Consider the following 13,839-nt stretch of genomic DNA (forward strand, 5'->3'; position numbering starts at 1 on the left):
CAGCCCAACCTCGTGTGATATTTTATGCATTCTGGTAAGCAAGCATTGCAAATCCTGTGGTTTTCTGCTAACAAGGACAGCATCATGAGCATACTCTAAGTCTGCTAAATTTCTATCATTACTTTATTTACTACTTTCATAAAATCAAAAGATAGAAAATTACTATTTTATTGTCGTTACTGTTCTTAAAATATTTTATTTTTCCTTGTTTCCTTTCCTCACTGGGCTATTTACCCTGCTGGAGCCCCTGGGCTTATATCATCATGCTTTTCCAACTAATAATAATAATAATAATAATAATAATAATAATAATAATAATAATAATAACACTGAATTAAGATGTATCATAAATTCTCCGCAGGGAAGATAAAGTTACTTCAGGACATCTTTTGAACTAGGCCTCATGACTCCACGATCCTTGCAAAACTTTTGAAATTCGGGTGGTCTGTAAACAAGTGACTACATTAGTACTACAGTATATTGTTTCCGGAAAATGGCGGTATGGATTTGGTTTTCAATAGATTTTGTTTACGTATTCTGATGTGCAATGTGTCGTGAATTTTATTATGATGGATTAATAATGTTTTCCTGGAGAGATTCAGTGATACAGAGAGAGTTGTATTAATCAAACTGTTTCTGTGCTTTTCATCCTTGGAGGTGAAACAAAGGGAAAAATAAATCGTAATTATAGTGTTAAAGTGTGTAAATCTTAATTATGGTTTATCTATGTTGCCTTGGAATTTATTAGTATTTCAGCCAGTGAATTAATGTTAATTTAAATCTGACTGTTGGTGTAAAAATGAAACTTATGACTTTTTAAAAATCCAGAATTCTAGATTCTGATTCCTGTAGTTCACTCTACAAAAGCTACCAGGAGTATTACAGATGAATGATCTCCGGTTGATTTACTGGTTTGTGATATTTTCAAATTTATCTAAATTTTCATCTCTTGATTATAGTTTTTTCTTGCAATACTCGAGTGGTTTTATAACATAACATTTACCCCGTCATAGCTCTTCCGTGTATCTTCTTGTCTTGCTTGGAAATCTGAATGGCCTTTGTGTACACCAATACGGCTTTGTATATCTTTTTATCATTATTATTATTATTGTCACATTTATTCGTATCTGTGAAATGTCATTTTACTATAAAGGCTTATGTTATGTTATGCACGGCAATTTTAGTGTAGTTTTAGGTAGTCTTTATAGGTGTAAAGTGAAAGAAAATGAACTAGAAGAAAATATTTGTGACGTGCTTATGATTTTAAAACTTTGTAGGTACAAGTACTTTAACTATAATGATTTGTTTAAACTTCATTGTTGTTTGCATCTTATCAGAGCTGGAATTACAATATATTTTAACTTGACATAGGTTTTAGTCTTATTAGGGAATTTAAAAAACCTATGAAGTTCGTATCGTTATAATAAGTTCTTGCTAAACTAGCAATTGTCACATGTCACTACCAGTCAAACTATGTATTAACCTGACGACCTATATATAGGCCTACCTATAAAATAAAATAAACTATAGGTTCCTTATTCTTGTAAAATCTTTACTAAAATCTCCCCATATGTAATTAATTAAAAAAATATAGAATTGAGAGCTAATCATTTCGCTAATGGACTCATTTTTATACTTTTCCCAACGGTCATTTCTACAGGTCATTTAGAAGCAATTATTAACAAAACTTGATGCATAATTCAGTCAAGGTATTAGACAATTCTTTCTTTAATATTTACTATTTAAACTGTCCTGATAATTTCTAAATCATTAACCTATAGTTGACTACCACAAAAAAAATTTCTTGATCATAAGTTTTTAAATGTCTAATTTTCTTCCGTAAATTTAAGTAGAATAAGCTTGAAACTTTAGGCTTGCCATACTTTTCAATTGTCTAATTTCCTTTTGCATGAAAGTTTAGGCTTGCCATAATTTCAAACTTCTAATTTTGGGCAAATTTAAACAGAACTAGCAGTTGAGAAACTCTAGTCATAAGCAACCATCCACTTCACTTCAAATTTATAATTTCCTTCAACAAATTTAATTAACAGAGCAAAATTGAAAGATAGACTTACCATCCACTTTAATTTTTATATTTTTCTGCCAATTTAAACAACCGAACAAGCTTGAGAGAAGGTTTAGGCCTACCATACATAACAAATTTCTAATTTCCTTCTAAGAATTTAATTAACAGAGCAAGAATGTAAGATAGGCTTACCATCCACTTTATTCTTTATTTTTTTTCTGCCAATTCAAACAACCGAACAAGCTTGAGAGAATGATTAGACCAATCATCCATTTCAAATTTCTAATTTCCTTCTACACATTTAGTTAAGAGCAAAATTGAAAGATAGGCTTACCATCCACTTTAAATTTCTATTTTTTTTCTGCCAATTTAAACAACCGAACAAGCTTGAAAGAATTAGGCCTATCATCCATTTCAAATTTCTAATTTCCTTCTACAAATTTAATTAACAGAGCAAAATTGAAAGATAGGCTTACCGTCCACTTTAAATTTCTATTTTTTGGGCTCAAGCCATGACGTCCTGATGGAAGGTTCCTTCAGTAGCTTTCTAGGGTATATTTAACTACAGTGGATATTCCAGAGAATTAAACTAAAGGTTATCACAGAATTCTAACTTCTGGTGCGAGTACCCTAAAGGTTTCCCTCTAGGATATCGTATGTCAACAGGGGACGCATGTATTAACACGCCACATAGCTATCTGCACCCCATATAGAGTTAACACTTCAATATGGAAAGGTGGAGAATAACTGGGGAGCCGTTCCACAGATACACTCATCCGTGGCTGCTTTTGGTACTCGAGACGTAAACAAACGGGCGCCATTGCTAAATGACGTCACGTCCGTCCTCATCCTTTTGCCTGTAGCTCCTTGCTTAAGTCGGATTTTCCCTAAGTGCTTTTTTCATCAGCTTACATCGCCATTATGTCGCTACCTTCAGCCTCGCCTTCTTCTGGAAAGTTGAGTACCAGGTCCCAGTATCGTTTAAATAAGCTCTAGCCGTAAAGTAACTTCTACTTTTTGTAAAATATTGCGTTTTGTGGCAGAGCTGTGCCGATACCGGACGCGCCATTTTATGGCGTCGCTGTTCATGTTGCATGCTTTATTTAGTTAGCCAGAACAGCCCACTCCGGTCATTTAACTAATTAATATTATTAGTTATTTAGTCTTCATAGCTAGGAAATACTTATATCGTGTTTTAGTGCTCATCAGACTTGGTCGCCGTTCAACCCCATACTAGATCGCTAGCTTGTCCCCTAGGCTGGACAGCCTAGTGCCTGTTTTCATGCATGATATATACCAGTGTTCCTAGGTTAAGTTATGAAGATTGTGGCATTATTAAACATACCATTGACTGTGATGTAAGTGTTTTCGCCTTCGGGGACCATACAGGGGACTGTGTTGATTGTGTATCATTCCATCCTAACCTAATGTAGGAACCCCTATATGCTCCCTATCCCCCTGCATGCGGGCATTCCCTCTGTGTAGTCTTGCTTCCCCTTCTATATAGGGGAATATTGTCTACAACAGAGTATTTATCGCATCTCTGCCTACCCTAAGGGAATGACCCTCCCTTAGGGTCGTGACCGAGAAATAAGGAAGGGCTCTGCCCTTCCTCAGTTGCACCTGGTTGGGTTACTCCTTCCTCCCTGCAACTTGCGAGGTGTCTTTCAAGCTTTCCTAGCCTAGGAGTTAGCCCTCCTTCTCTAGGTTAAGCTCTGGGGGTTGACTCTGCCCTATTATAGTTTGAGACGGTACACCTGTACCGTTCTCATTCTGGGCTACCTAACCTAGGTTAGGGAGCGTTCTCCCTTACCTGGGTGGCCGTTCTCATACAGTCTCTCCTCTATAGAAAGACCTCTTCTTCCCCCTCCCCACCTATCCCTTTGGTGTAGGCTTGACTACACACATCTGTCCTTAGTCCTACAACTCCTCCCTTGGGTGGAGTGGTAGGGTTAGTTGTTCTCCTGCTGAGCTGGCCGCTCTGGTACACATACCCTTCATAGCGTTCTATGGGGGTGGTTGCCAGCGGCGGTCCGGCCGGCGGGGGATTCCCCCCTCTTGAGTGCCCTCTAACCCTCCCTTGGGTTACCCCAGGCACCCGGCCGACTGCCGGCTCCCTGCCGCCGGATGCTAGGAGTATCCACTCCTATCATGAGTGCACTCTCTCTGGAGGGATGCCGGAGAGGTATGGGATCTTACCCCTCCCATCCCTCCTTACCTTTCTCTCTTTCTATCCTGGTGACGGTCCCTTGCCGCCTCTACTGCCGGCGATAGCCGCCACTACCTCAGGTGACATTCTTTCATAAGATGCCTCCCCCCTCTAAGACGTCAGCCTTCCGTGTGCCGGAGGCTGCCGCCTTCCGTCGACATACAGCCGACGTCCCACCCCTCTTTTTACCTAGTAACAGCCGGCCGACTTTCGGAGTCGACCACCGGCATGCCGGCATTGATTGACGGCGGTCTAGGTATACAACCATATACATATCTATCTTATGAATTGATCCAAAGCTCACCATGCTGTCAGCCTTCGGCTGCCGGAGCCGCTGCCCCCTGCCGACGACCCGCCGCTGTGCCGGCGGTTGCCACGATGGTATTATACTTTAGATACTCAGTGTGTCTGCCTTGATGCCTTCCACCCTGCAGGACCGGCCTCCGGCGTGCCGTCGGTCTGCCGGCACCCTCTTGAGACGTTAAGGGACATGCACCCCTTCCGTGCCTGCCGGCAACATGCCGACAGTCAAAATACTGCAGCCAGATGGCTTGGCCACTTCTATATAGGTATTGTCTTACCATCCAAGATTGTGGCTATGCTATTTGATTGCACATTACAATATTCCAGCTTACTCTGGGTATCTTAGTGCAGTCGATTGCCGGAACCTACATTTAATAAGGGGTTTCTCCTATACCCCTTCTCCTCCAGGGATCTGAGTGGTCTCAGACCCTGCTACACTCTGCGGGCAATTTCTTTTAGAAGCATAGCTCGGCTTATCCATATGGATTCCCTCATTGTGACCTTCGGCCACAAAAGAAATTGCCTACAGATAAGGTTACGGTAACCGACTGGGCGGGATTCACAAGTATGTGTCTATCTGCTTCCTTTCCCGCTCATTATTCTCAAGCATTAAAATGCCTTGTAATTTATTTAATGTTAAAAAAAAAGAATTTAGATTAAGATATCTTAATTTTAGAGTAATGTAAGTCATTCTTATGCCTTAAATGTACTCATGATCTTTCTTTTACAGGAGGAGTATATGAAGTGTGAGAGCAACTTCTGCGGGGTGAAGCGCCCGGACTTCTACGGGCACAAGGCGTGCCGGACCCACGCCCCCTGCGCCGCCAAGAAAGGCGACCTGAAGTATTGGGACCCGCAGAACTGCACAGTCTGCAAGAGTTGTTTGGTCGAGGCGTTCGACGATCCTCCTCCTGCGGAGGCAAGGGACAACGCTAGAGAGAAGCTACGCAAATGGGTGCGTGGCTTCCAGAAGAACGCCACCGGACCGTCTTCCCAACGAAGACTTGAGGGCCTTGCTTTTCCCAAAGGCATCCAAAGACTCTGTGGTCCCCCGTGATCAGATCCCCACCGTCCAGATCGTGGTTGAACCTGATGTTGTCATGGCCCAGTCCATGCATGAGTGCCATCTAGATTCCGATAACGTGGAATGTATGTCGGAAGTGTCGGAAGAAACGGAGAAGAACCTCATGGGCGAGGAACTCGACTAAGAGGAAGATCAGGTGGAATACCCTGATTCGGAGACCGAGGTCGCTCCTGCTCCTACTCCCGCAGCAACTCCTGCACCGTCCGAGGAACCTGTTCCTTCGACTTCTGCCACCCCGGACCCTCTTCCATCGGCCACTCAGGTGGTCTTCAAGATGCTTGAAGCCCTCATGGAAAGAAGCTACGAGAAACCCAGGAGCAATTCCGGACGACTCTCGTTAGTCTTAAACAACCGAAAAGGATTTCGGTTAAGGACCTCCCCACTTGCTTGGAACCCATGGAGATATGCCGAGCATATGCCAATTACAACTGGCAAAATCTACATCAGTGAAAGGGTTGGCTCTATCTTGCTGGAAGAAGTGGAATTCTTCCCGAATTTCGAGGCTTATCCGGACTGTTACGTCCGGCTCAGGTCCAAACCAGCCTCAAAGGAAGAGACCGAACCGAAGGAGGTTATCGTGTTCGATCTCGCGAAGGCCCAAGCTATGTTAGCCCAGGCGGTGAAGAGTAGGGGTTTCACCAACTCCAAGATGGCGGCGCTTAGCAAGAAGCATCCAACCTTCGTTGCGCCAAATGCTGCGACTTTCCCCTTCATCGAAAAGGCCTTCACAGCGGTCTTAAAGGCAGTGGAAGAAGGGAAACCTTGCCCTGCACTGGAGGAGTGCAGACCCTTCTCCATTACTGTTCCTCCCAATGATAGGCACTGGAAAGACATCCAGTCAACCTTCACGGTAGGGAAACTAGCGCCTGACGTAGCCGGTCGTCAATTTAATGAGGACCTCCCAAGGCTAAATGATCAACTCCTTCGTAGGGAACAGGATACGAAGGAGAGGCTTGCCGCGTTGCTGTCCCACCAGGTACAGCTGGAACTTATGGCCGGGGATACTAGAGTCCCGGACTTTTATATGGTCCTAGCCAAATCGCACTTGGCAACGGTGACAAAGGACCTATATAGCTTCACTAGGGCTCGCAGAGCCTGTCGTGAATTCGTGTTCGCCAACGCGACGGTGAAACACGAACCCCGGAGGCTGATTTCCTCCAATATCTGGGGCAAGTATCTCTTCCCATCTTCTCTGGTGAAAGAGATTGTAGACAAAGCCGCCACGGAGAATAGGAACTTTCTCCACAAGTGGGGCATGTCAAGAAAGAGGAAATCCTCTCAGGATGATGGCCCTCATCCTAAGAGGAAAACTCAGAAGCCGAAACCCCAGCAACGTCACCAGACACGACAGTTTCCGGGTACCGCTACTCCCCAAGTGGCCACACAGCCATAACAGACCTTTCAGTTGGTCCCCCAACCGGTGGTGTCGCAGTCACCGGTCTTCACCCCTGCGTATGAGCAACACTCTACCACCTTTCGTCCCAGAGGTAGGGGCTCAAGCAGAGGCTCCGGCAGAGATTCTTCTCGCCGTCCCTCCAGAGGCAGATGAGGAAGGGGAGCTAGCGGCCGAGGTGGCAAACCCTCGTGACACCAGAAGCAATTAAGTGCTTCCGGTGGGAGGAAGACTCCGCCAATTCCAGGATCGTTGGACCTTCGATCCCTGGGCACACAGCATCGTAAAGAAGGGACTAGGCTGGAGCTGGACTCAACCACCCCCAGCCTTCCAGCAATTCTTCCAACAGTCAACCCCCCTCCTGGAAGAATATGTCCTAGAACTCTTGAACAAGAAGGTGATCAGGAGGGTAAAGTCAACCAGGATCCAAGGGAGACTATTTTGCGTTCCCAAGAAAGACTCCGACAAACTCAGTGTCATTCTAGACTTATCCCCTCTCAAGTTCATTGCGAACAATAAATTCAAGATGCTGACTCTGCAACAAATAAGGACCCTTCTGCCTCAAAGGGCCTACACGGTCTCCATAGACCTGGCGGATGCCTACTGGCACATTCCAATGAATCATTACGCTTCCTCCTACCTAGGATTTCGACTCCAAAGGAAAAGTTACGCCTTCAGGGCCATGCCCTTCGGGCTCAACGTGGCTCCACGGATCTTCACCAAGCTGGCAGACGCCATCGTCCAACAGCTCCGTCTTCAGGGCGTCCAAGTGATGGCCTACCTAGACGACTGGTTAGTCTGGGCGACATCGCCCGAAGAATTTGTAAGAGCCTGCAACAAAGTCACCCAGTTCCTAGAGCATCTGGGATTCAAGATAAACGCCGAGAAATCTCGCCTCTCTCCAGCTCAGAAGTTCCAATGGTTGGGAATCCATTGGGACCTTCAGTCACACCGCCTTTCCATTCCACAGAAGAAAAGGAAGGAAATAGCAGGGTCTGTCAGAAGACTTCTAAAATCCAAACGGATCTCAAGACGACAGCAGGAACAAGTCCTCGGCTCTCTACAGTTTGCCTCTGTGACAAACCCAGTGCTTCGCGCACAGCTAAAGGATGCCGCGGGAGTCTAGAGACGTTTCGCATCCATCGCCCGAAGAGACCTCAAGAGACGGCTTCCAAACAGACTTCGCTCACTTTTAAAGCCGTGGTCGGAAGCAAAGGCCCTGAAAAGGTCCATTCCTCTTCAACACCCGCCTCCATCGATCAACATCCACACGGACGCTTCACTGGAGGGTTGGGGAGGTCACTCCCACCAACGACAGGTTCAAGAACATGGACTCCCCTGTTCAAGACGTTTCACATCAACATCTCTGAGGCCATGGCGGTTCTTCTCACCCTGAAGAAACTCTCCCCGCCTCCCTCGATCCACATTCGTCTGACTCTGGACAACTCGGTGGTAGTCAGAAGTCTCAATCGTCAGGGCTCGAGATCGCCCCAGATAAATCAGGTACTTCTTCCGATCTTTCGTTTGGCAGAAAAGAAGAAATGGCACCTGTTTGCAGTTCATCTACAAGGATTCCGCAACGTGACGGTGGACGCTCTATCAAGGACAAGCCCAATAGAGTCGGAATGGTCTCTAGACGCAAGGTCATTCTCCTTCATCTCTCACCAAGTCCCGGAACTTCAGATCGATCTCTTCGCGACGAGCGACAACAATCAACTTCCTCGATATGGGGCCCCGTACGAGGACCCCAAAGCAGAAGCAGTGGATGCCATGTCACTGGATTGGAACAGATGGTCCAGGATATACCTGTTCCCTCCCCCCAACCTTCTGCTGAAAGTCCTCTCCAAACTGAGAACCTTCAAAGGGACAGCGGCCGTAGTGGCTCCCAAGTGGCCCCGGAGCAATTGGTACCCTCTGGTCCTGGAGCTGCAGCCCACGCTGATCCCCCTACCGGGCCCAGTTCTCTCTCAACAAGTACAGAAGTAGACTGTCTTCGCTTCATCACAGAAAGTCAGGGACCTTCATCTCATGATTTTCTCTCCTTAGCCGCAAAGAAAAGGTTTGGAATCTCGAAGAAAAGTCTAGACTTCCTCGAGGAATACAAGACTGAATCTACAAGACGGCAATACGAATCTTCCTGGAGAAAGTGGGTCTCTTTCGTCAAGGCAAAAAATCCTACGGAAATCACCATTGATTTTTGTATGTCCTTCTTCATTCACCTTCATGGACAAGGCTTAGCAGCCAACACGATTTCCACCTGCAAATCGGCTTTGACTAGACCACTCCTGTACGCCTTCCAGATTGATCTGTCCAGTGATATTTTAAATAAATTGCCAAAGGCATGCGCTAGACTACGCCCAGCACCTCTGCCAAAACCTATCTCCTGGTCCCTGGACAAGGTGCTCCATTTTGCCTCTAACCTGGACAACGATTCGTGCCCTCTAAAAGACTTGACTCAAAAAGTTATCTTCCTTTTTTTCTCTCGCCTCGGGAGCCCGAGTCAGTGAAATAATGGCATTATCAAGAGAGGAGGGTCATATCCTATTCGCAGATACAGGAGAACTTACCCTCTTCCCCGATCCGACGTTTCTCGCTAAGAATGAACTACCCACCAAGAGATGGGGCCCTTGGAGAATCTGCCTCCTCAAGGAAGATGTCTCTCTATGCCCAGTGGAGAGTCTTAAGGTCTATCTTCGAAGAACTTCAGACTTCGGTGGAGGACAACTCTTCAAAGGAGAAACATCGGGTAGCGACTTGTTATTGAAACAACTAAGAGCGAAAATCATCTACTTCATTCGCAGAGCGGATCCTGACAGTACACCGGCAGGTCATGATCCTAGAAAAGTCGCGTCTTCTCTGAACTTCTTCCAGAGTATGGATTTCGAAAGCCTCAAGAGCTTCACAGGATGGAAATCATCGTGCGTTTTCTTCAAGCACTACGCAAAGCAAGTGCACGAAGTTAAACATTTCGTGGTAGCCGCAGGTAGTGTTATGAAACCTGCTGTTTAACTCTGCATAGAACAGCGAGTTACTTGGGACTGTAACTCTATGGGTGCCTGTGTTGACCCTGTGGTGATACACAGTGATTTCATGGACACTTAGAGTTTCTAATAGACTGTTCTTACCAAGGTGAAATGTCATAGACTTTACATGAGTGCCACATGCTCTAGGGCATGATGTGTTTTCTTTGAAAAAGACTGACGTTCCTCTGGAACTTGTTTCTAAAAGTGAAATTTCTTTTCAGATTCAAGATTGAAGTCTTTATTTTCTATGTACATTATTCTTTATTATTGTAAATAAACTTTACATTTATTATTGTAATTGTTATCACAATAATCTGCAATCTTTGAAATAAAATGTCTATTTTATTACATGTGCGTCTCTCTCCGCTCCTATTCTTTATTAAGAAATGTACGATTGTTATAGTTTCATTTACCCTTTTCTTTCTAAAGGAGAAGAATAATATATATAATTGTATTATATACTCACTCATGCTTTGATAATATTCCTACCCGAATATTAACCTTTGTCCTGCCTCCGAGACCAGATTGATCTCTCCTCCAGGGAGTGTAGTAAATGTTAATCACTTACCTATGCTTGATAATATTCCTACCCGAATATTAACCTTATGTCTTGTCTCCGAGTCCTGCACGAACTCTCCGCAGGGTGAGTAGCTCTTCAATGATCGCTTTGAGATATTAGTATGGTCCACCAGGACTTCTCTGCCAGGGGGGCAGGAAGCTAGTTCTTCACGGAATCTCTATTAAGGACATGTTACATACCTCTATTTGAAGCCCTTGGCACTTGCATAAAAAGGGGGAAAATTTCCACGATAAATTAATTCTCTGGTACACTTCCATCAGGACGTCATGGCTTGAGCCCAAAAAACGGATTTTGAGCGAAGCGAAAAATCTATTTTTGGGTGAGATAGCCATGACGTCCTGATGGACCCTCCCGTCTATTCTAGTCCAGCCTTTCAGGCCCCGCCCTGTCCTGCTGTATCATGGAGATTAGCAAGAAGCTGGGCTCAGGATGAGGACGGACGTGACGTCATTTAGCAATGGCGCCCGTTGTTTAAGTCTCGAGTACCAAAAGCAGCCACGGATGAGTGTAACTATGGAACGGCTCCCCAGTTATTCTCCACCTTTCCATATTGAAGTGTTAACTCTATATGGGGTGCAGATAGCTATGTGGCGTGTTAATACATGCGTCCCCTGTTGATATACGATATCCTAGAGGGAAACCTTTAGGGTACTCGCACCAGAAGTTAGAATTCTGTGATAACCTTTAGTTTAATTCTCTGGGAATATCCACTGTAGTTAAATATACCCTAGGAAGCCACTGAAGGAACCTTCCATCAGGACGTCATGGCTATCTCACCCAAAAATAGATTTTTCGCTTCGCTCAAAATGCCAATTTAAACAACCGAACAATCTTGAGAGAAGGTTTAGGCCTACCATATATTTCAAATTTCTCTGTTTTTCCAATTAAACAGAACAAGCTTGAAAAAAAGTTTAAGCTTACAATCCACGAGGATAATGACTCTTGTAAGATATTTAAAAGGAAAGGCAAAGGGCTGGAAAATCATATTGGATTTAAAGGTAAAGAAAAACAAAAGAACACTGAATTGAAACCCACCAAGATAAAGAAGGTGGGGAAATTTAGCATTACCTTGAGTGCCACCAAGACCACGAAGAAAAGCGAAAGTGATAATATCTACCTTCGATCGAAAAAGATAGCCAGGAGATTAGGCGAGGGATGTTCCCGCTTATCCCAACGATGTAAATACACAGCTGTTAAACAAACATCTGGTAAACAGCAGAAAGTTGATACACATGTTCTACATGTACCAAGTTAGTAATTTTCTTTGTTATTAAATGATAATTTTCTTTGTTAATAAATAGTTAAATGATAATTTTCTTTGTTAATAAACAGTTAAATGATAATTTTCTTTGTTAATAAACTGTTAAACTATAATTTTCTTTAATAAACTGTTAAATGATAATTTTATTTAATAAACTGTTAAATAATTTTCTTTGGTAATAAACTGTTGAATGATAATTTTCTTTGTTAATAAACTGTTTAATGATAATTCTCTTTTATGCACACTTAAATGAAAATTTTTTATGTTAATAAATTGTTAAATGATAATTTTCTTTGTTAATAAACTGTTAAATGATAATTTTCTTTGTTAACAAGCTGTTAAATCGTGCAAAAATTCTATAAATACAAAACATACATTAACTGAATTTAAAAGGTTATATTCAACCAAAGTTAATAATTTTCATTGAGGAAGAAGTTATCGAGATAAACCATATCCAAACTGCAACTTGTGTATTGAATTTATTCCGAAAATTGAAGGTTTTATAGTTTGATACTTGTCTCCCATAGGATACGACCCTTTTAAGAAATGCGAGACAGTTTGGCAAAGAAGAACTCCATTTCTTGCTCGGGAATACGAAGAGGTAAGCTTTTCCACTTTTCCTTATTTTAGCTAAAGTTGCAGTAATATACTTATAGTGTTAGGTTTGAGCCAATCCTGCTTTTCCAACTAGGGTTGTAGCTGAGCAAATAATAATAATAATAATAATAATAATAATAATAATGATGATAATAATACCGGTGGTGTAGGTTGCAGCAATGCCATCGACTTTTACTAAAACATGGTAATTATAAATATCACCATCTCCTCCTACGCCTATCGACGCAAAGGGCCTCGGTTAGTTTTCGCCATTCGTCTCCATCTTGAGCTTTAAAATCAATACCATCATCTCCTCTTACGCCTATTGACGCAAAGAGCCTCGGTTAGATTTCGCCAGTCGTCTCTATCTTGAGCAATCACACATCTCCACTTATCACACATTTCCACTTATTACACATTTCACATTTCATAGTCCTCAAGCCATGTAGGCCTAGGACTTCCAACTCTTCTAGTGTCTTGTGGCTCAACTCTTCTAGTAGCTTATGAATATGCAAGACCAATGGAATTGTTACAGGATTGTCGAAGAGAAGTCTTTGCTTGCCTAGTTTTGATCACTAGTTTAATCCAGTTGCATGCTGTCTGATTGATTACAAAATTATCTCGAGTAGGTATTGTTGCAAGAGAACCTGGTAGGCCTACGGTATTATTATTATTATTATTATTATTATTATTATTATTATTAGCAGCTAAGTTACAACCCTAGTTGGTAAATGAGGATGCTCTAAGCCCAAGGGCTCCAACAGGGAAAAATAGCCCAGTGAGGATCCAAAAATAAACTACTAGACAAGTAATGAACAATTGAAATATTTCAAAAACTAACAATTAAATTAAACCTACATATAAACTATAAAAACTTAAAAAAAAAAAAATTAGAGAAACTAGATAGAATAGTGCCCCCGAGTGTACCCTCAAGCAAGAGAACTCTAACCAAAGACAGTGGAAGACCATGGTACAGAGGCTATGACACTACCTTAAGACTAGAGAACAATGGTTTGATTTTGGAGCGTCCTTCTCCTAGAAGAGCTGCTTACCATAGCTAAAGAGTCTTTTCTACCCTTACCAAGAGGAAAGTAGCCACTGAACAATTACAGTACAGTAACTAGCCCCCAGAGCAAAAAATTATTTGGTAATTTCAGTGTTGTCAGGTGTATGAGGAAAATTAGAATCTATAAAGAATAGGCCAGACTATCCGGTGTACGTGTAGGTAAAGAAAAAAATAGCTGTAACCAGAGTGGGGGATACCAATCCCCAGTGTATTACTGTCTGGCCAGTCAAGGAATCTGAACTCGAGCGGTAATAGCTCAACGGGTAGCTGGTGCCCTGGCCAACCTATTACCTAGTT

General features: G+C 43.0%; 1 protein-coding gene across 2 annotated transcripts in view; it reads left to right on the top strand.

The window, feature by feature from the left end:
• Positions 1 to 364: 364 nt before the first annotated feature.
• LOC137631008 (G2/mitotic-specific cyclin-B-like) overlaps positions 365 to 13,839 on the top strand; it is a 25,974-nt gene continuing 12,499 nt past the window's right edge. For both annotated transcript variants that reach the window (XM_068362549.1, XM_068362550.1), the window contains exons 1-3: positions 365 to 499; positions 11,511 to 11,868; positions 12,407 to 12,480. In XM_068362549.1, the coding sequence (XP_068218650.1) occupies positions 494 to 499; positions 11,511 to 11,868; positions 12,407 to 12,480 (438 nt within the window). In that variant the 5' untranslated portion in view covers positions 365 to 493. The remainder of the gene's footprint in view (positions 500 to 11,510; positions 11,869 to 12,406; positions 12,481 to 13,839) is intronic.

This window comes from Palaemon carinicauda, chromosome 39 (assembly GCF_036898095.1).
Source record: "Palaemon carinicauda isolate YSFRI2023 chromosome 39, ASM3689809v2, whole genome shotgun sequence".
In the NCBI taxonomy this organism is placed as follows: domain Eukaryota; kingdom Metazoa; phylum Arthropoda; class Malacostraca; order Decapoda; family Palaemonidae; genus Palaemon; species Palaemon carinicauda.